The 20357-nt window shown below is 37.8% G+C and overlaps 1 protein-coding gene and 1 pseudogene across 1 annotated transcript; one reads left to right on the forward strand and one right to left on the reverse strand.

Moving 5' to 3' along the window:
* LOC109835376 lies at positions 101-2139 on the reverse strand (annotated as a pseudogene).
* Positions 2657-11820, forward strand: LOC109835377 (CAAX prenyl protease 2-like). Its single transcript, XM_020403354.1, has 9 exons — positions 2657-2721; positions 2820-2922; positions 7735-7930; positions 8140-8297; positions 9044-9155; positions 9636-9703; positions 10780-10835; positions 11339-11499; positions 11602-11820. The coding sequence occupies exons 1-7, from the start codon at positions 2657-2659 to the stop codon at positions 10819-10821; spliced, it is 744 nt and encodes a 247-aa protein (XP_020258943.1). The 3' UTR covers positions 10822-10835; positions 11339-11499; positions 11602-11820.

A 20357-nucleotide genomic window follows, 5' to 3' on the forward strand; every position in this document is an offset into this window, starting at 1 on the left:
TTTGGAATCTAATTGCTTTAACGCTTTCAATATAACTTTCCCAACGTGTAGCCGACAATGGCTTCACAGTTAAACCATTTACATTATTTATCAAAAAATTTCATCGCTTTGTTGAGTGAGAAAATAATGTATAAATACGTTGTATCACTCCAAAAAAGTCTTTTGCTTTACCACAACAATTTGCCATATCACAAAGTGTTAAATTAAGACTATGACAACCACAAGGCGTGTATAATGCTCTAGGATTTATTTCAAGTACTTTTTTTTGTACACCTTGGTGTCTCCCTTTCATATTAGACCCATTATCATACCCTTGACCTCGTACATTATCAATATCAAGATTAAGAGTTTTTAGCACATTTTGTAATTCTTCAAAAAGCCCTTGTCCAGATGTATCATTTACTTTTAAAAATTCTATAAAAAATTCTTCTATTTTTATCGGGCTTGTAGAAATATCGACACATCGTAATATTAAAGTCATTTGTTCTTGGTGACTTACATCCGGAGTACAATCAAGTATTACTGAAAAATATTTAGCTTCTTTAATTTTTTGAACTATTGCACATTTGATTTTAGAAGCTAACATACTTATCAATTCATTTTGAATGCTATGACCAAGATAATGATAATGAATTTCACCATGGTCAATACGTCGAACATGTTCTTGCATTACCGGATCACATTCTGCAATCATTTCAATTAAGCCTAAAAAATTTCCATTATTATTTTGATAAATTCTCTCATTTGTTCCTCGAAATGCCAAGTTATGTTTAGCAAGATATTTAACAACAGAAATTATTCTTTGTAATACTTTCTTCCAATGTTCCTTCTCTTTGTTAATTTGCTCTTGAATATTTTTATCGATTGTTTTATTTTTCTTTAATCTTATGCGTAAATCAAGCCAAGTACTCATGTTAATGATGTGCTCATTAGTTGTTTCATGTTCTTTAAGCCTAGAACTAAGATGTATCCAATCATTAAATCCTTCATTTATCAAAAAGTTTTTCTTAAAACCATTTTTAAACAATTTACAACAAAAACAGAATACTTTATCGATATCCTTTGAATAAACTAACCACTCCCTATCACATTTCTCTCAATTTGATAAATGTCTAGTGTAAAATGCCGAAGAAAAACATCTTCCTAATTTATCTTTAGGACCCTTTTCGACTAATAGATCTCTTATAGGGCCATTTTCCACTAATAATCCAAATTATCCCAAGTTCTTGGATCATAAATATTCAAATTCATAAGCATGGACTGATTAGGTTGTTCATTGCCTAAAATATTTTCATTCTCATTTTCATTGTCAATATCATTTTCATTCTGATTCTGATTCTCATTTTTACTTTCATTTTCATTTTCATTCTGATTTTCATTTTCATTTTCATTTTCATTTTCATTTTCATTATCATTATCATTTTCATTTTCATTTTCATTTTCATTTTCATTTTTACTTTGATCATCAACATTTTCATTATCATATTCATTCAAGCCCAAATCATTAATGTTATCATTTTCAATTGAATTTTCAACTAAATCTTGTGTTTCTTTAACAATGAATTTATCAAGCGCTCCACTTTGAGTTTGGACAAATTGTTCAAATTTTCTTTTTTTCTTGCGTTTATCATATCCAGAAGAATACTTTCTTGGAGGCATTTTTATAATAAAACAAAAAATACTACAATGAAATTGAAAGAAGTCAAAAGATTCAGAATAATACAACCTAATTTGAAGCGGGCTCTGATCTGACGACGTCTCCGACTCTCCGTGATCCCTGAAGTTAAAGAGCCAAAAAGTTCATTAGCAACCAGTTTAACCTAGTAATTTGATCCTGAACTACTAAAATTAGGGTTTTTTTGCCCGAAAGCTCTCAATTTTTGGAGAGTTACCTGATGATCTTTCTGAGTCTCGACGAACCCAAAATCCCTCTTTTCGCAGTTACTCGATGAACCCAAACTTCCTCTTTTCGAGCAAAATAATCACCAAATCCTAAAATCCAACTATGCTGCAATTAAAAGATTATAGTTACAAAAATTTTCACACGGAAAAAAGGTAATATTGTACCAAGAAAAAGCCAAGAAACAAAGATAAATTTGAAATGCACGAACCCAAAAGAACAGAAACAAGATTTCCCATCATCAAGAAAAACCCATTTGAATAAGACAAGAGAAGAAGAAAAGAAATCTAATTCTGAGACAAACCCATACCAGTCAATAGAGAGAAGACAAGAGAGAAAAAAAAACATTCCAATAAAAAAATCAAGAAAAACCCACCAAAAGAGAAGAACACAGGCGAGGGAGCTCAGGCGGACGGCGAGATCTGGACCCCAACGCGACGGGGACGGACGACGAGTCGACGATCGTGGGGGGAGGTAGAGAGCTCGCCTCGCTCCTCGTTGCCTGCTTCTGGATGGGGAGGGACCGAGCCACCGAGGGAGCTCAGGCGATGTCGAGTCGACGATCGGATTCGGGGGTCGGGGACGGGGGGTCTGTGACTCTGTGGCGGAAGAGAGGAAGGAGAGGAAGGAGACGGAGGAGAGGGAGTGATTTTGGGGGCTGACGGCTGAGTTTTGGGATTGACTGCTGAGGGTGTGGGGTTGAAGATTTTAGGGTGAGAGTTTGAATGGACGGCTGAGATCTAATTGGAATAGTAAATGAATGGTAGATCAGGGGTGAAGGGATTATTTTGGGGGCCCCCAATTTTTGGGGGCCCTGTGCGGTCGATCACCCTGCACAGGCCCAAAACCGGCCCTGTATATAAGTGCAAAGTAGGAGAAACTATAGGGTATTTAGGTGCAATTAAGCCACACACAAAAGCCAAAGCACTAAACTTTTTCCACTTGACTCGCTATACATCACCCACGACTACGAGAAGATAGATCCGGTGATCGATGATCCGGCGACAGCGTCGACCACCAACATGTTGGCTTTTGAAATATAAAGACTTGTTTACATATATATAAACACTAAGATTACAACTCTAATCTTATCCAATAACTAGAGAACTTATCTACTAACTAGTATTCTATTCTAACTAGAATTCTACTAACTAACAATCCTTGGACTGATTACAACTCACATTCTCCCCCTTAATCTGGACGAGATTCCAAGTCCCTTACTCCTAGAAGCTCCCGCATCTCGATGAACTTCACCCTTGCTAGTGCCTTCGTGGGAATATCCGCTCGCTGCTCGCTCGTGCTCACGAACTCCATTTTAATCTGTCCCCGCTCAACACACTCACGAATGAAGTGAAAACGTGTGTCGATATGCTTGCTTCTTCCATGGAAAACTGGATTCCTCATCAAGGCAATCGCGGACTTGTTGTCGACGAAGAGTGTGACCGGCTTGGGCTCACTCCCAATCACCTCGCTGATTAAACTCCTCAACCACAAGCCTTGGCATGCTGCTGCAGTTGCCGCCATAATGCCACTGTCTTCTGCTTCTGTGATGTCCAAGTGACCAAGCTGTCACCTAGATAAAATGCCATGCCGCCTGTGCTGCGCCTGTCATCAACATCTCCCGCAAGGTCACTGTCAGTGAATCCCACTAGCTCTTCATTGCCTCGACCTCGTTTGTACACCAATCCGTAGGACATAGTACCCTTCACGTACCTCAAAATATGCTTGACAACCTGTCTATGCAAAACTGTAGGGTGCTCCATGTACCTACTCACAATCCCCACGGCATATGTGATATCGGGTCGGGTGTGAGTTAGATACCTTAAGCATCCGATAATGCGTCTATATTCCGTCACGTCCACCGGTGTTCCTTCGGAATCCTTTCCAAGCTTTAGCTTTGTTTCCATAGGATATTGGGTCGGGTTGCAATCCATCATGCCGAACTGACCCAAAACTTTCTTCGCATAGGCCACCTGCCTTAGTGCAATACAATCATCTCGCTGATCCACCTCGATACCAAGATAATAGGAAAGCAATCCAAGGTCACTCATCTCGAACTCCTTCATCATTTGTTGCTTGAAAAACTTTATCTCATCCGCCCTCGAGCCCGTAACGATCAAGTCATCTACGTACACGCCAACAATGAGTGTATCCCCTCTGTTACTCATGGTGTATACCGCCTGCTCCTGAGTACATCTTGCAAATCCGATGCCCTTCATGCACTTGTCGAGGCGCGTGTTCCATGCCCGAGGTGCTTGGCGTAGACCGTAGAGTGCCTTTGAAAGCTTGTAGACCTTGTGCTCTTGATTCTTCACAACGAACCCTTCAGGTTGAACCACATAAACTTCTTCCTGGAGATCACCATTTAGAAATGCCGACTTCACATCCAGATGGTGCACCTCCCACCCATTCTGTGCTGATATGGCGAGGATTATTCTGATGGTATCAAGCCTCGCCACAGGTGCAAACACCTCATCGAAGTCCACGCCTTGCTGCTGGACGTACCCTTTTGCTACAAGTCTTGCTTTGTGCTTGAGAATGTTGCCTTCATTGTCCTTCTTCAGCTTGTACACCCATTTGAGACCAATGGGTTTGGAACCCCGCGGTAAATCCATGAGTACCCAAGTCTTGTTCTTCTCGATGGCCTCCATTTCCTTCTCCATAGCAGTCCGCCATTCTTGATCTGTTGCGGCCTCAAGATAGTTCGCTGGTTCTTCATTGATGAGAAACAACTCCTCTGCCGGGAGATCAATCACCCCCGTCTCCGCATAGATGTCCGCAATGGATCGATAGCGTACAAGAGTCATTGCTGCAGCTTCAGGGGTTCTGTACGCATCCAAGACAGTGGGGTTCGCTGCCTCTGCAGCAGTTTCTGGACCTGCAGAAAGTTGTGGACTGGTTCGGGTAGCAGGTGGCTGCCTTGCTTGGTGTGCCGGCTGTCCAGGTTCATCTCCGGTCAGCTCCACTGCATCATGAGCTCCTGCAGGGGCTGTTCGGACTGCTGCAGCGCCTGCAGGGGCTGTTCGGACTGCTGCAGCGCCTGTTCGGCCAGCAGGAGTTCCTGCAGGGGCTGTTTGGACTGCAGGAGTTCCTGCAGGGACTGTTCGGCCAGTTTGGATGGATTGAAATCCGCCGGCTGTTGTAGTTTCCCCTTCCGCTGTGAATTCCGTCCAGTTGGGTGCTTTGTCGTCTCCATTTGCGCTCCATTGCCATTCTTTTCCTTCCTCGAACGCGACATCTCTGCTGACATGAATTCTGCCGTGTTGAGGGTCGTAGAGGCGATGCGCTTTGCTTCCTTCTTCTACCCCAATATACACCATTGGCGTGCTCCGAATCTTCACATGCGCCATACATCCAAAAACTCTCAAGTGTTCTAGGTGGGGTTTCTTACCAAACCAAGCTTCGTAGGGTGTGTGGTCGTGCAACGCCTTGGTTGGTAGTCGGTTGAGGATGTACACCGCGTGCCTAACCGCTTCGCCCCACATGGTTCCAGGCATATGCATGCTCTTAAGTAGGCTTCTCGCCATGTCCATCACCGTGCGGTTACGCCTCTCCACTACACCGTTTTGTTGCGGGGTGTACGGTGCAGTGAGATGACGCTTGATGCCGTAGTCTTCACAAAACTTGGTGAACTCCTTTGACAAGAACTCGCCACCACGATCCGTCCTCAATGTCTTCACCTTGTGGTCACATGCGTTCTCAACCTCTGTTTTGAACTTCTTGAAGGCTTCACGAGCTTGACTCTTGGCCTTCAACATGTATACCCACATCCATCGGCTGAAATCATCAACGATAAGAAGAAAGTAGTTGTTCCCAGCAAGTGTAGATGGAGTGATTGGGCCACATAGATCAGCATGTAGTAACTCTAACGGCTTCTGAGCTCTGAAATTTGCTTGCGAAGGGAACGACAGTCTTGCTTGCTTGGCGACAAGGCATCCTTCGCATAGTTGATTCGGGTGCAAGATCTTCGGCAATCCGGAAGCCATCCTCTTATCAGTCATCATCTTGAGGGCGAAGAAATTGACATGCCCAAGGCGAGCATGCCATAACCAAGCTGGATCGTTAATGTTCGCCATCAAACACGCCGGCTTGCAAGTCTTTAACTCTATCCTGTACAATCGGTTAGTTGAACGTGTCACCCTCATCAAGAGAGCACCGTTCCTATCAAACACCCTCAGGAACTCACCAGAAATCACAACGTTGCTTCCATCTTCAGTCATCTGACCAAGGCTAATAATGTTAGATTTCAAACTTGGAATATAATATACCTCAGGTAGTAGCCTTTGATCGCCGTTGTTGCACTGAAAGAGGATAGAGCCTTTCCCCTTGATCTCTACCGCGGATCCATCACCAAACTTGACGGTTCCCTTGATGTTCTCGTCGAGCTCCTTGAACTTGTCTCGGTGGCCGGTCATGTGATTGCTAGCTCCGTTGTCAAGATACCAAGTGTTGTTGTCAACATGTGCCTCCCCCGCTGTAAGTAAATCCGGCACCACCTTCTCCTCATTAAGCAAAATAGCACTTGACGATTCCTCTAACATAGCCATCATCAAGGTTGGCTCCTCGTCATATGCACGGGTGAGATGAGCCTCCTGTTCATGGTTGCGGCGTTGCTTGTGACACTCCGACTGAAAGTGCCCGTATACTCCGCAATTGAAGCATTTGATGTTGGATTTGTCTCGACCACCGCTTGTGCTACTCTCCCCCTCCTGGCGAGCTGCACCTCCATGGCCGAAACCACCTCCTGGACGTCCTCCTCTGCCGCCGAAGCCGCCTCGGCCTGCCTGGCCGCCGTGCTCCCCTCCGCGGCCTCCGTGGTACTGCTGTCCGCTGCCGTGGTACTGCTGTCCGCTGCCGTGGTACTGCTGTCCGCTGCCGTGGTACTGCTGTCCTCGACCGCCTCCTCGACCGCGACCTCGTCCGCCACCATCATTTGTTGTAGGTGTTGAGAGGAAGCCTCCGCCGTTCTTCTTGCTCCTTGCTTGCCACTCCGCATGCGTCAACAATAGGTGATCGTCGACGTTGTTTCGAAAAACACGTGCCCTCTCCTCGTGGGCTTTGAGGCGCCCGATCGCCTCCTCGAGTGTCATGTCGTCGATGTCCCCGAACTGTTCAATCGTGGAGACGATAGTAAGGAATCTCTCCGGTACCGCCCGAAGTAACTTTCTGACGACGTAGTTCTCCTCCATCTCGCCGCCTAAAGCCCGAATCTTGTTGACGACTCCTGTCAACTTCGTCGAAAAATCGTCGACGTTGTCATTCTCCTTCATCCGGAGAAGTTCGAACTCGGACTTCAAGGTCTGCACCTTCGCGTTCCTCACACGATCCGCTCCTAGATGCATTGTTTTCAACGTCTCCCATGCCTCTTTTGCCGTCTGCTTCTCTGCGATCACCATCAAAGTCTCTTCAGGAATCCCCTGGTAGATGGCCGCCAACGCCATCTGATCCTTCCTGTGTTCCACGGACGCGCCTGCCGCGGGCTCAATGGCATCCCACACGTCTTGAGCCTTCATGTAGACTTTCATCTTGATTGCCCACGAAGCATAGTTATCCCTCGATAGCATCGGGTATTGAAGAGAGAGGGAACCCACCTTGGTCGTCATCTTCTCCAAATTCGTCATCTCTTCAGATCTTGGTTGATACTTAGGCATACACCGGCTCTGATACCACTTGTTGGCTTTTGAAATATAAAGACTTGTTTACATATATATAAACACTAAGATTACAACTCTAATCTTATCCAATAACTAGAGAACTTATCTACTAACTAGTATTCTATTCTAACTAGAATTCTACTAACTAACAATCCTTGGACTGATTACAACTCACACAACATCTCCGGTCCTTTAGCAATCGCATCATGCGCAGCCATGGTGCTATCCTACGTGGCGATCCTCTATGCGCCCACTCTCCTCCTCTGCCTCCCTCCTTCGACCTCTCTCGATAACTTCATGATGCGACGCTTCGCCTGCGCCCTTGTATCCTCCACCACCTCCGCCGCCCTCACTACCTCCATCATCGGAGTAAGTTCCTAAACCCTAAACCCTCATTCCCCCAAAATTTATATGCACCGTTTTATTTTGGGTGGCCGGGAGATTTAGGGATTTGGCCTTGCTCTTTGGCGTGTTTGGAATTAGAGTGGATCATACGGTATTGGACCCTGATATCTTGATTCCTCTTGTTTTTTGAGTGATTTTGAGGTAATTGTGGACACTTAACGCTTTTACCACAATGGTGAGCTTTGGTGTTTCCTCTCTTGCTGACGTTGTTGGTGTATTCTGGATCCTTGGCGTTGGAGTTTTGGTTGGTGATTAGCGGACGGAGAGGTTTGAAGAGTTTTGGGGAGTGGGTGTATGGAATGCTATATAATGTGATGGCTTGGCGTAATTATGTTGTGGTAAATTGATAAGTTTTCTTTGATTTTGATCATTTTACTCAGATATATGTTCTCGATTTGATGTGATGTTTTGAGCTCAATTGTAATAAATTATCAGCATGTTACTTTATTCATTTGTACAAGAAATTTGATCGATTAATTTAGCTGCTGCTTGGTGATCAGTTGGTTAATACGCTATTTATAAGTACACTATGTATTCTTTAACCCACATCCAGAGACAGATAATCAATACAAGTCATTGACATGAACTTGTTTGTACTTATTCATCCTAGAAGCCTGGACCTGTATTATGAGTATCCCCCCGCTTGTGCTTAACTGTTCGAATGCAATATAAATGTATGGGCCTGATTCTCATATGTATTAAGCTATCTTATGTTGGAGTGATGTTGATTGAAATTTTGACATGTATCACGCGTGCCTTTTGCATTGCTTACTATTGTGCGCCCGAGCGGATGACTGATTAAGCAGTTAGTGTTAATTGAAATTTTAATGTGCATCATGTGCATTTTGTAGAGTTTTCTTCTGTATACATATCATGATGATCCAAACAAAGATTTTTTATAGATCTTGAAACATTTGCATGCTTTGCTTATTTGCATCATGTAGTGTGTAATCTGCATATCATACTTGTTCTATATGCTCATATTGTCTACTCTTTCATTTAGTTGAATTTTTTTATAACTTTTTAAATAACTTTTAAAAGTGATCATAGACCTACTAATTGTTGGCAACCCTATACTGAACATGCACCATTCACAGATGAACTGGTCTTTCGAGCATGTATGATTCCTCTACTTCTTTGCAGTGGATTTAATAGATACAACATCATATTTCTTAGCCCAGTCTTCTTCAGCTTAGGTAATTAGATAGGTAGTTTCTTTTTATTTCTCAATTAGCTAATCCCACTTGGAGCATTTTGCCTTCTATTTCATTCATTATACTTATATTTGCCTGACTCCTTGTGCATTTTGTTTCAGTTATTTGAATGTTTCTTTGCGTTCCGATTTCTTATATGTAAGTAGTACCTGTAAAATTTAGAGAAATAAAGTTAAATCTGTAGAAATTCCCGTAATATAGGTAAATATTATATTTTGTAGTTTTTTTAGTAACCGGGGCAAGATACCGAGGAACTTTGTTATTTAATTAGAGTAAAATGTACAAAATAAACATAAAGAGAGTGGGGAAAGAGAGTATAACAAAAGTCATTACTTTTTATGTATTTCTATTTATAAGACTGATAATATGATAGCTCTTGCTAAGCCTATTGCCAAGTAACATATATGGTATGATGGGATGTTTTGAACCATTATTACTCATATGGTGACTCTCTTTTTGCAGCACACTTGAACCATTTTCTAGAGCTTTGTTGTCAACAGAAGTATCCTTTTTCGGAAGTTCTCCTTATTGTAGGTACTTTTTCTTAGCTTCATGAAAATTTTAAGTTGATTGCACAAAACAGAAATAGTAACTTATCTTTTTTACTAAGCATGTGGTTCTTTGACACACTCACCTGCTAAAATCACGCCTTAAAAAGATTAGATCTTTCATTATACCATGGTGTACCACTTTTGCTTATGATAGCTAGCTGTTTAGTTATTCTGAAGTCTTATATAACATATTGAAGAAACTACATGAGTTTAAATATTTGAAGGCCAAGTAAATATCAACAATTAATCTAAAATTTCTAAGGCAATAACAGAGAAAAGCAGACAAAAACCTCTACCAACCTCATTCATTAGACACAAGAAAACAACGTAACAAAGGAGAAAACGATGTAACACAAGTAACAAGTTCATCTCATATAAAAAGACACAGAACTAGCTCCACACTTCATATACATTATCACCAGTACAGATTAACCAATTGAAGGATTTAGATTGATTAGTCTTATTTGATTTGATTTCCTTCGTCATCTGAATTCAATATATGAATTGGTTGATTTGATATTACTTGAGGGTTTTTCTTTCTTCTACAACATTCATTGTTTTTAATTAGGATGAATTGGTTGATTTGATATTACTTGAGGGTTTTTCTTTCTTCTACAACATTCATTGTTTTTAATTAGGAATCAAAAGAAATTTGCTAAATTTAATAGGGTTTTTCTTTCTTCTACAACATTCATTGTTTTTAATTAGGAATCAAAAGAAATTTGCTAAATTTAAAACATTATATAATGAGGCATATCTGTAGGTATGATCTGGTTCATCTCATTCACAATTTTTTTTTAGAATTGTATGTATGCATATTTCTAAAATTTGCTTGAGAAGTTGGTACAAACTGCAAAAGAGGATAATGAAAGGTTCTTGCTAAAGCTCAAGAATCGAATGGAGCGGTAAAGATTAGATTTTGAATTAAGTTTTGTTTGTTGTTTGTTTTTTGTTTTTTTTTTTTGATTAATTGGGTAACTTTTTTAGTGTTTTGGGGGTTGGTATTGATAATCCAATGATTGAGGTCCAATTTGAGCATTTGAGCATTTATGCAGAGGCAGTTGTGGGGAATCGAGGATAAGCCTGAACAACATTGAAGACAACACCAAAGGTTAGAACATGTTGAGACAAAATGCAGTCTGTTCCTTCTTGCTACTGTATCGTTTGATTTGGTATGTATAAAAAAAGATATGATCTTTTTTTGTGCATTTGTTTATTAAACTTTCTTTAAGAAAATCTTTCTTCTACTCTTAGCTCTCTAATTTGCTTTGCACTTAGCTGTTATTGTTACAAATTTATTCTTGTCTATATATCATTATCTTTCATCAGGAAAAATAATTCAAATAAAATCCAACAAAGGTTGCAAAGATGATCAGAATATGAATATCTTCAAACTAACTAGATCTGGTTTTTGATGGGTAGCGTGATTGGAAAAAAAATACAGTGTTAATTTCCACACGACAGGATTATTAGCTTTAAATTTTGGCTTAGTTATAGATCTCCCTTGCACTTAGCAAATATGCAACATAAGTTTTCACTATGTTGCCATTGTTCTAGAAGAAAATTTCATGTAACTATATGTCACTGACTCATTATTTTTTTTATTGGTTGAAGTGAATGGAAAGGAGGCTACTACTCTTTATAAGTTCTTGAAATCAAAGAAAGGAGGTTCTTTAGGTGATGACATTAAGTGGAATTTCACTAAGTTCTTTGTGGACAAAGATGAAAAAGTCGTGAAAATATATACACCGACAACCTCACCTTTGAAAATAGAGGTACAACTCTGACATTGTACTGTATAATTTTACTTTATTTTTATTTGTACTTATTATTGCAACTATACTTTATCTTCCAAAAAATAATACAGAGGTTTTTAGGGTTTGTAGGAATTTAAGTGCCTTATTTGAGGAACTATATTGCCAGTAATGCGAGTATGTGATCTTATGTATGCATAAAAGGATGTTTCTTCCAGAAAACTTGTATATTGCTGAAAATTCATTAACTTCTTGTTATATGTAAGAAATATTATTTATTTTTAATTATTGGCTTTCAACAATAAAGCTATATTTGCAAGCTATCATGTTGACTCTTTTTTATTCTCATTGTATGTATATCGCTATGCTAATCAAATACTTTCCTGGTTTGTAATGTGATGTTGAATATTAGTTATTTGAAGTTAAGATCAACTTACCTCTTCTTAATTGTGCAGTCACTTTTATTACGCGCAACATATATATGGTTGATTAGGTATCTTCTCTATGGACAATATTCTAAGTCTTGTGAGATAATGATTAATTGGCATTCATCTTGTGTATTGTGTACAAGTTCAATGCATAATTATGGAAATATTATGGATTTTGAGTCATGTTGTTTCTTAATATACATCACGCGCAACACACGTTTTGCATACTAGTTGAAATTAAATTTGTAATTTTTTGCTGTCCACTTATCTTTTCAGGTGAGGTATTGTTTGGTTGATTACCGTACAGTGACTTGTGAATTTAACAAGGTAGAAAGGATTATAAAAGTCTAAATTATATTATATTATACTCCCTTTAAAAGTGAGAGTTTGGGAAATTTTTTTTCCTAAACAAAAATATCTTGAACCCATTTTGTTATTACAATATTATCATATCTTAATTAAAAATTCTAATTAATAGGCATGAGCTTCAATATTCTATCTTATTCTAATTAATAGTTAAATAATACATACTTTTGATAGTATTATATGTGAATAAAATGATTCCAATATTATTGGCTAGGCTATATACCTCGATACTTTTATATCTAGAAGCTCATCATCAAAATTATATTATTGGCTAGATTATCTTGATACTTGTATACGTTATAAGCTCATCATATGATTTAAGTATAAAATAAAAAACTATATTATCGGTTAGGTTATGTTAATTAAAAATTATATTAAGATTAATATCATTGACTAGGTTATATTGGTGTTTGTATACACTATAAGCTCATCATATTTGATTTAAATATATAATTAAAACTTGTATTAAGATTTGATTTTCTTGATATAAAACAATACCCATGTGAACGGATTTAATTTAAGTATAAATCAGGTTTTTCAATTGTTTACTCTTTTTAAAAGTGTCTCTCATGTGCAATATCTCATACTTATATATATAAAATATGAAATTATGCAATTTTTTATAGCAATTTTGTCTCCTTCAACATGTCTGTTCTTTAGTAATATTGTGCATTTGATTCAATGATGATCTTGTATATATTAACTTTCATAATTTTATAACAATTTCTCCTACTGTTTCAAAATCCCCTTTGTTAGCATCTCCTTTAACAAGTATGTTTTGTTGCCTTCACTATTTCTCTTTACTAATATTGCATATTTGACTTAATATTATTTTTTTTCTAATATTATATGCAACTTTCTTAATTTCATTTTACGGTCGGAACTCTCATATATCAATACAAACTAAGAAAAAAAATAAAATTCTAATATGGAATTTATTTTTAATGAAGTTTTTATTTCATAATTCATTAAAATATTTTAAATATATTTTTAGTAAGGAGCTTGAATTTTATGCATAATTCATGAGCACACTATTTTTCTCTTTATCTCATCAATCTCAGTATTTTAATAAGAAAAATAAAACACCACAGGAAATCAGTGAGCATCACAATTCTTTTCTTCAATCTATTAAGAAAAGTTCTAAATTTCTTACTGAATTTTTTAAAGAAATGAAGATTTTTTAATAAGTATTTAATCATTATACAGATTGTTTAGAGAGGAGAAGGCAAGAGAATCTATATTGTACAACTATAAACACATTATTTATTGTATTCCTATCTGAGCTGAGACTATTGAAGAATATCAGGTTTGGAAAATATAAATTAATATTTCATCTTTTCACTCAACTTTATTTTCTTTAAAAACCTATTAATAGGCTTTTTAACTTTTTTAGATATGGAATTAAGAAAATATTAGAATTTTAGCAAGACTAATTTGTTTGATAGAAAATATAAATTATTGTTAACAAAATTTTTTTTGATAAAAACTAAAAATAAATTAAAAACCTCCTTGTTAAAACTAAATTTACAAATAAAGTTTTCTCAAAAAATAAAAGAAAAATATTGTGCTTATGGTTTATACACAATGAAAACTCCTTATTCAGATTACTAACGGAGATTGAACAGATAAGAAAAGTATGATATTAATCATAATGGACTCTTTAATTCAGTAGATTAGGTTCACCCCATACAAATTTTACTAACATCATCCTATAGAAGCTAAGCTTCTTTCTTCTGATGAATTGAAAAGGATAATATTTTAATACTAAAGCCACTGCATAAATTGATAAATAAAATAATGCAATGGAGGAAATATTACAAACAAAATAATATATTTACTATTCATGTTTTACTTTTAATTGTTATATTTTTCCTTTGAGTCACTTCATTTTTTTCTTGTCCAAAAGCCACATGCAAAGGGTACACACTATACTAAGGTTCAAGGCTAAATTATTATGATGCACAAGTTAAATATATAATTTGATTTTCATATGCAGTACACAAGTTTATCAAATGGATAGTTTATTATTTACAATGCTAGTCTTTAAGAATCTAAGGAAATAGATTGAAACCAGCAGGGTTTTACCCATGAAAATGAGGGAGAATCAATTAAAGGTAGTTTGACCCTGTATAACAAAGATCTCTTAATGCACTAATTAGAAAAGGTGATACTATTATAGTTAATGAAGTAAAGAGATCTAGGGATAGACCTAAAATAACTTGATTAGGAACAATTAAAAAGGATATGATTATGGTGAACTTAATCGAGGAGATGTGCCATAATATATAATGGATGTGACCCTGTATAACAAAGACTTTATTATTGTTGCTGTTATAATAGCAAATTTAGCAAATATTAATAGCTAACAAGCTCTAAAATTAGCATGTACGTATTACAAAGTCTTAGCATAATGAGAAAGCTCCTTAATGAGAGGAAGAGTAGAGATAGAATTGCTATCCATACCATTATAGAATATTGTGTATACTTGGTTGGTTGTTATTCAAGTTTATATCATGTATTCCTCTTCATATTCTGTGTTTTTAGTGAAAAACGATAGCTACCCTTTTCATCCTCCCCCTTTCTAGACTTACATTTCAGATCCAACATTACGTTTCATGTCTCCTAATAAAGTTTTTCTTTTATCTGTTATTAGTGTCTACCTTTTAGACTCAATCAACAGTCTTAGATTTAGCTTAATCCTTGAGATATTTTATTTTCTAGTATTAGTATTTCTCTGTCCAAGTTGCATGTCGACAACAGATTTTTTTTAAGTCATGCTAGTTGTTTTGAACCTCATAAGTTATTTTATGAAATCTTTTAGAATATCTTGGATGATGAACCATAATCTCAAATTGCAAGAACTTTTACAAAGGCACTGTTTGGCAACCAAAAAAAATTGTCTTATCTATGAGCTTGTGTCTTATTGACTTGGTCAATAAGCTAGTAGAGCTGTTTGGTGACCAAAAATAGGAGGAGATTATTTTGGAGATTGTGTCTTTTGCAAGTAGCTTTTGGAAAGCTACCTCAAGTAGCGTTTGTTTTTGGGAAGGAGCTGCCAATTTTTTTCTTCCGTTTTTGCCCATAATAATTCTAATTTTATATCAATAATATTGCATGTCTTTTTTAGTCATTTAACAAATTTAAGCTAGTTGTACAGCTACTTTTGCCAAACAGCTCTAGTCAATCAGCTAGCTACACAGCTAACAGCTTTCAGCTACAATTTCACAGCTTTCAGCTAGCTTAACAGCTTTCAGCTATTATCTCGTAGCTTTCAGCTAGTTTTGCCAAACAGAGCCAAAGTCTTTGAGATCATCTTATAGCCTTTTATGTACTCAAAAGATTTTCCTAAGCGTTAGTTTTAGTTATGGTTTAGATCCAAAGTGGTTCGTTTTGGATCTGATTTTAGATTTCATTTGTTGTTACTAGATTTTTGTAGTTGGGTTCTTAGAGTATTATTTTTCTTTTGAATTTTTACAATCTTGGAGTTGTGTGTTTTCAAGTTGATATTTTATGTTAATGCATTTTGCACAAATTTTTTTAAAACCGCCAATTTTATTGATTTATCACTATTATATTGGGTGCATGCCATTGCCAATAGAATTTTTGTAAAAAATTATAATATATCACATTTGTTACACCTTGAGACCTAAAAAGCACATGGCTTGGCCGACAGCACACCACTTGGATGACAACAGAATCTAAATAATATACTTAAGCCTCTAATTTATATAATCATTTTTTTAAATATAAATTTGTGGAATACAAAGATCCATGTAAATTAGGATAAATATTCAAATCCAAATTTAATCCAAAATCAATATTTACCTAAATATCCATTATATCCGACTCAACCAGCTCTCTATCCAAAATATACCAACCACATGAAAAAAAAAAGATAAGGGAAGGACAAAAATACCTAAACAAATACATTAGAGTGGATTATAACAAGTAGCGCCAAATCTTAGGATCTAAAGAACGAAATAGTAAAAATACAATTCACCATGCAAATAAAATCAAATGAAAAGAAAGCTCAATAGGACATAATCATTAATGATTCAAACATGAGAAAATACTAAGGACAATAGGAATACAGAAAGAAATATGTGATTGAGCAAGTAAGAGACTAAGGACAACTATCAACTAATGTCGGAACATTCCAACTAAGTGTATCTTTCAAAATGATCATATAACAAAACTAATAATTTTGCTCACAATATTTAAAAACTTAAAGCACTGAGATGCAGATATATAAACACATTACATTACTCATCTTTCATATAAAATATCTAATACAAGCATGCGAAAACAAATTCCAAATTCCTAGCATACTTAAATTAATTTTATGTTATTTGAGATTATATAATAATATTGGTCAATTTAAGTTGGATGATAGAATTGTAACTAGGCATTCCGTAGCGGGATTTTAGAAACTCATTAAAATGGCCAAATAAATCTCACACCTTACAAAATCAACTTATTATTTGTTCTACGTATTAAATCTAAATATTTTAGAATAACTCATTTTAGGGCTATTACGCGCAATGTTGTCTAATCTTAACTTTTCTATATTACAAGGCTAAATATCGAGTAAGAAAATCAAACACAAAACATGGAAGTTCAAATCCCCACACCACACTTGTCATCACTCAATATTTAACGTGAAATGTATAAATTCTTGCAAGAGTAGCTTACGTAAATCTAAGGACATGTAAACCCCATATAACAGTGTAAACAATGGTTTCTCTATAAATAAAGACCCTTAGCCCACTACTAATGGGCTCCAAAAACTCTCCAATTTCAAGAAAAGACTCGAGTTTCTATCTCAGTCACCTTACCTTAGGATTGAGTTCTTCTCCACTCTAGTAGAGTTGCTCTTCCTCTAGAGGGTTCCTTAGGCTACATGGGGCTCTCATTGGTCCTTTGAGTAACATACCTCCTCCTTATTGGGGTTTTCTTATCAGTCTATTACCTCTCCTACTTCACCAATGAAGTATTCGCTTGAAGCACTGAAATTGACCAAGCAAAATCAGTAACTCTTCTCGAGATTAAGACCAAGCCTAATCTCAAGGAACGAACAGGGGAAAATACAGGTTCAGATCCTTCGAAAGTCTTCCTCTTTATGTTGAAGTTCACCGGGATCTGACTTGCCTTCGCTGTAAATTCGTGCTCCTTTGACTCCTCAATCCAGCAGCACCTCGCCCTCTTGATAAAATTATACCCCGTGAAATGAGCCCTTAGGCCTGTATTTATAAGCTTCGGTTAGGGGGTTTTCGGATAAGAACGATGGATTTGGACTTATCCTCAGTTGACAACCGTGTAACCACGTTTGGAGATGATAGCTAGGCAGTTGATAACCTCTAGAACAGAAGAAATCCCGTGAAAATAGCAAAAAACGTGTTTTGGACGTTCTGCACAACTTTGGGTGCGGGATAGACCACTGTCAACCGTGCATGTGCGGGTCACCACGAGGTGACCCGCGCGGCCGTGGGTCACCAAGAGGTGACCCGTGCGCCATGCAAGTTCTGAGCCTTATTTGAGTTTTTTCGATGTTTCCCGACTTTCCCGAACTTGTACTTTCTACCGATTTGTGTATTTTGTTGTCTTGTTGACTTGTACGCTTTGCTGATTTATGAGTGAGAGCTGACTGACGAGCGCGTTTGATCACTTGGAGCTGACCAAAGCGCACGAACTGGCTGATGAGCGCGTTCGGTCACTTGGAGCTGACTGACGCGTGTGAGCTGACTGACGAGCACGTTCGGTCACTTGGAGCTGACTGACAAGCGCGGGCCACTCGGATAATCCTTCTTGACTCGGATGATGACGTTCATCATCTTCTCTTCGTCTCGAGCTATGTACGGACACCTATAGGTATTTTTAAACGCCTACAAATACCCCCTCCAAACTATTTCAGACTCATTCTTTCATAGAGGAGTCTGGAATGCTTTGGATAAGATAGGCCGGGTTTTCAATTCTTGACTTCTTCAGTCTTCAATCCACTCAGTATTTTTCAATTCTTGAATTCTTGGATAAGATAGGGCTGGTTTTCAATCTCTTTAGTACTTTGTGGAGGAGATCGGGTAGGACCTGTGAATGACTTCAATTCTTGACTTCTTCAGTCTTCAATCCACTCAGTATTTTGTCGAATAGATGAAGTTCTTCTAGCGCTACGTTTATCGTCTGACCGTTGTCGAAATCTTGAGTCGAAGTTGGTGTATAAGCATTTGAACTTAGCTCGTGTTGTTGAGTTAACGTTGAACTGATCGTCTTCGTCGGGAATTCATATCTGGATCACAATTGAACTCCTTGGAATCATCCTTTAATCCGGAATTTTTCCTTAGCCTTATTTTGGTGAAATTGTTGATGCGTTGACCGACATCGACCTTTATTATAACGCGTTGTCCGGCATAGACCTTCACTGTAATGCGTCAATCGGTATTAACACAGTTTATACTCGTACGTTCGTTGGAGCTTATATAGTTTAAGCTCTTAAGGCATTGGAGTGTGGTGGTCCTAAATGTTAGAGCTGCAGGACCAACTGTTAAAGCTGATTCATCTGCAGGTATGGATCTTATCCTAAAGTTGTTGGATCCTCAAGTCACGAGACCAACTAATGGAGCTAGTGCGTCAATAACTCTCCCATTTATAGGATTTTTGGCAAACCCTCAGCTATCAATGGGTTTGATTAGCCTTTACTGACTACCATTTGAGTCGGGCTAGCATGCAAATTATTTAAGTCCGTTCCGCATGTAACGTCGTGCTAAGAGAGTTAACTCTCTTAGTGCTATGATATTGAATACGTAGACTTCGTCTTTCTCACATGAAAAGACTAAACGGCGACACGTGTTAGGCGTATACTTTAGGATTTTTGGCAAACCCTCAGCCTTCAATGGGTTTGATGTGCTTTTACCGATTACCGTTTGAATCGGGCTAGCATATGAATTGTTTAAACCCGTTTTCACATGTAACGTTATGCTAAGAGAGTTAACTCTCTTAGTGCTATGATATTGTATACGTAGACTTCGTCTTTCTTACGGGAATAGACTACCCGGCAATGCGTGTTAGGCGCTGACTTATCCCTTCTTAGGATTCGGGATAAAAGTCCCCAGACTTAGATTCTGGTATCTTCTTCATTCTTAGGATTCGGGATAAAAGTCCCCAGACTTAGACTCTGGTATCTTCTTCAATCAGTGAGAGACTAAACCGGCAACGCGTGTTAGGCGCTGACTTATCCCTACTTAGGATTTAGGATAAAATTCCTCGTACATGTGAGGCACGGATTATGATGTTATTAATAACAACCTGCCACAATGTCGAATATGTTGGCTTTTGTCCTTTTTATGGTTAAGGACTAACCGGCAACACGTGTTAGATACTGACTTATCCTTACTTAGGCTTCAGGATAAAATTCCCTAGATTTGGATTCTGGTGTCTTCTTCACTCGGTGAAAGACTAAACCGATAACACGTGTTAGGCATTGACTTATTCATACTTAGGATTCGGGATAAAATTCTCCGTACGTGTGAGGCACGGATTATGGGGTTATTAATAACAACCTACCACAATGTCGAATATATGGGCTTTTATCTTTTTTACGGTTAAGGACTAACCGGCAACGCATGTTAGGCGCTGACTTATCCCTATTTAGGCTTCGGGACAAAATTCTCCAAAATTGGATTCTGGTATCTTTTTCACTCGGCGAAAGACTAAACCGGCAACGCGTGTTAGGTATTGATTTATCCCTACTTAGGATTCGGGATAAAATTCCCCATACACGTGAGACACGGATTTTGGTGTTATTAATAACAGCCTACCATAATATCGAATATGTGGGTTTTTTGTCCTTTTTACGGTTAAGGACTAACCGGTAACGCGTGTTAGGTGGTGACTTATCCCTACATAGGCTTCACGACAAAATTCCCCAGACTTGAATTCTGGTGTCTTTTTCACTCGGCGAAAGACTAAACCGGCAACGCATGTTAGATGTTGACTTATCCCTACTTAGGATTCGGGATAAAATTCCCCATGCGTGTGAAGCATGAATTTTGGAGTTGAAGGATGGTGTCTTCTCTTGGGGTAAAGACGAAC

The sequence above is a fragment of the Asparagus officinalis genome, chromosome 3 (genome assembly GCF_001876935.1).
Source record: "Asparagus officinalis chromosome 3, Aspof.V1, whole genome shotgun sequence".
NCBI lineage: Eukaryota > Viridiplantae > Streptophyta > Magnoliopsida > Asparagales > Asparagaceae > Asparagus > Asparagus officinalis.

Coding starts and splice junctions, on each gene's coding strand:
- LOC109835377 (XM_020403354.1), top strand. CDS start 2,657: ATGAATGGTAGATCAGGGGTGAAGGGATTATTTTGGGGGCCCCCAATT. Junction 2,722..2,819: donor ATTTTTGGGGGCCCTGTGCG/GTCGATCACCCT, acceptor CACACACAAAAG/CCAAAGCACTAAACTTTTTC. Junction 9,156..9,635: donor CCCAGTCTTCTTCAGCTTAG/GTAATTAGATAG, acceptor CTCTTTTTGCAG/CACACTTGAACCATTTTCTA.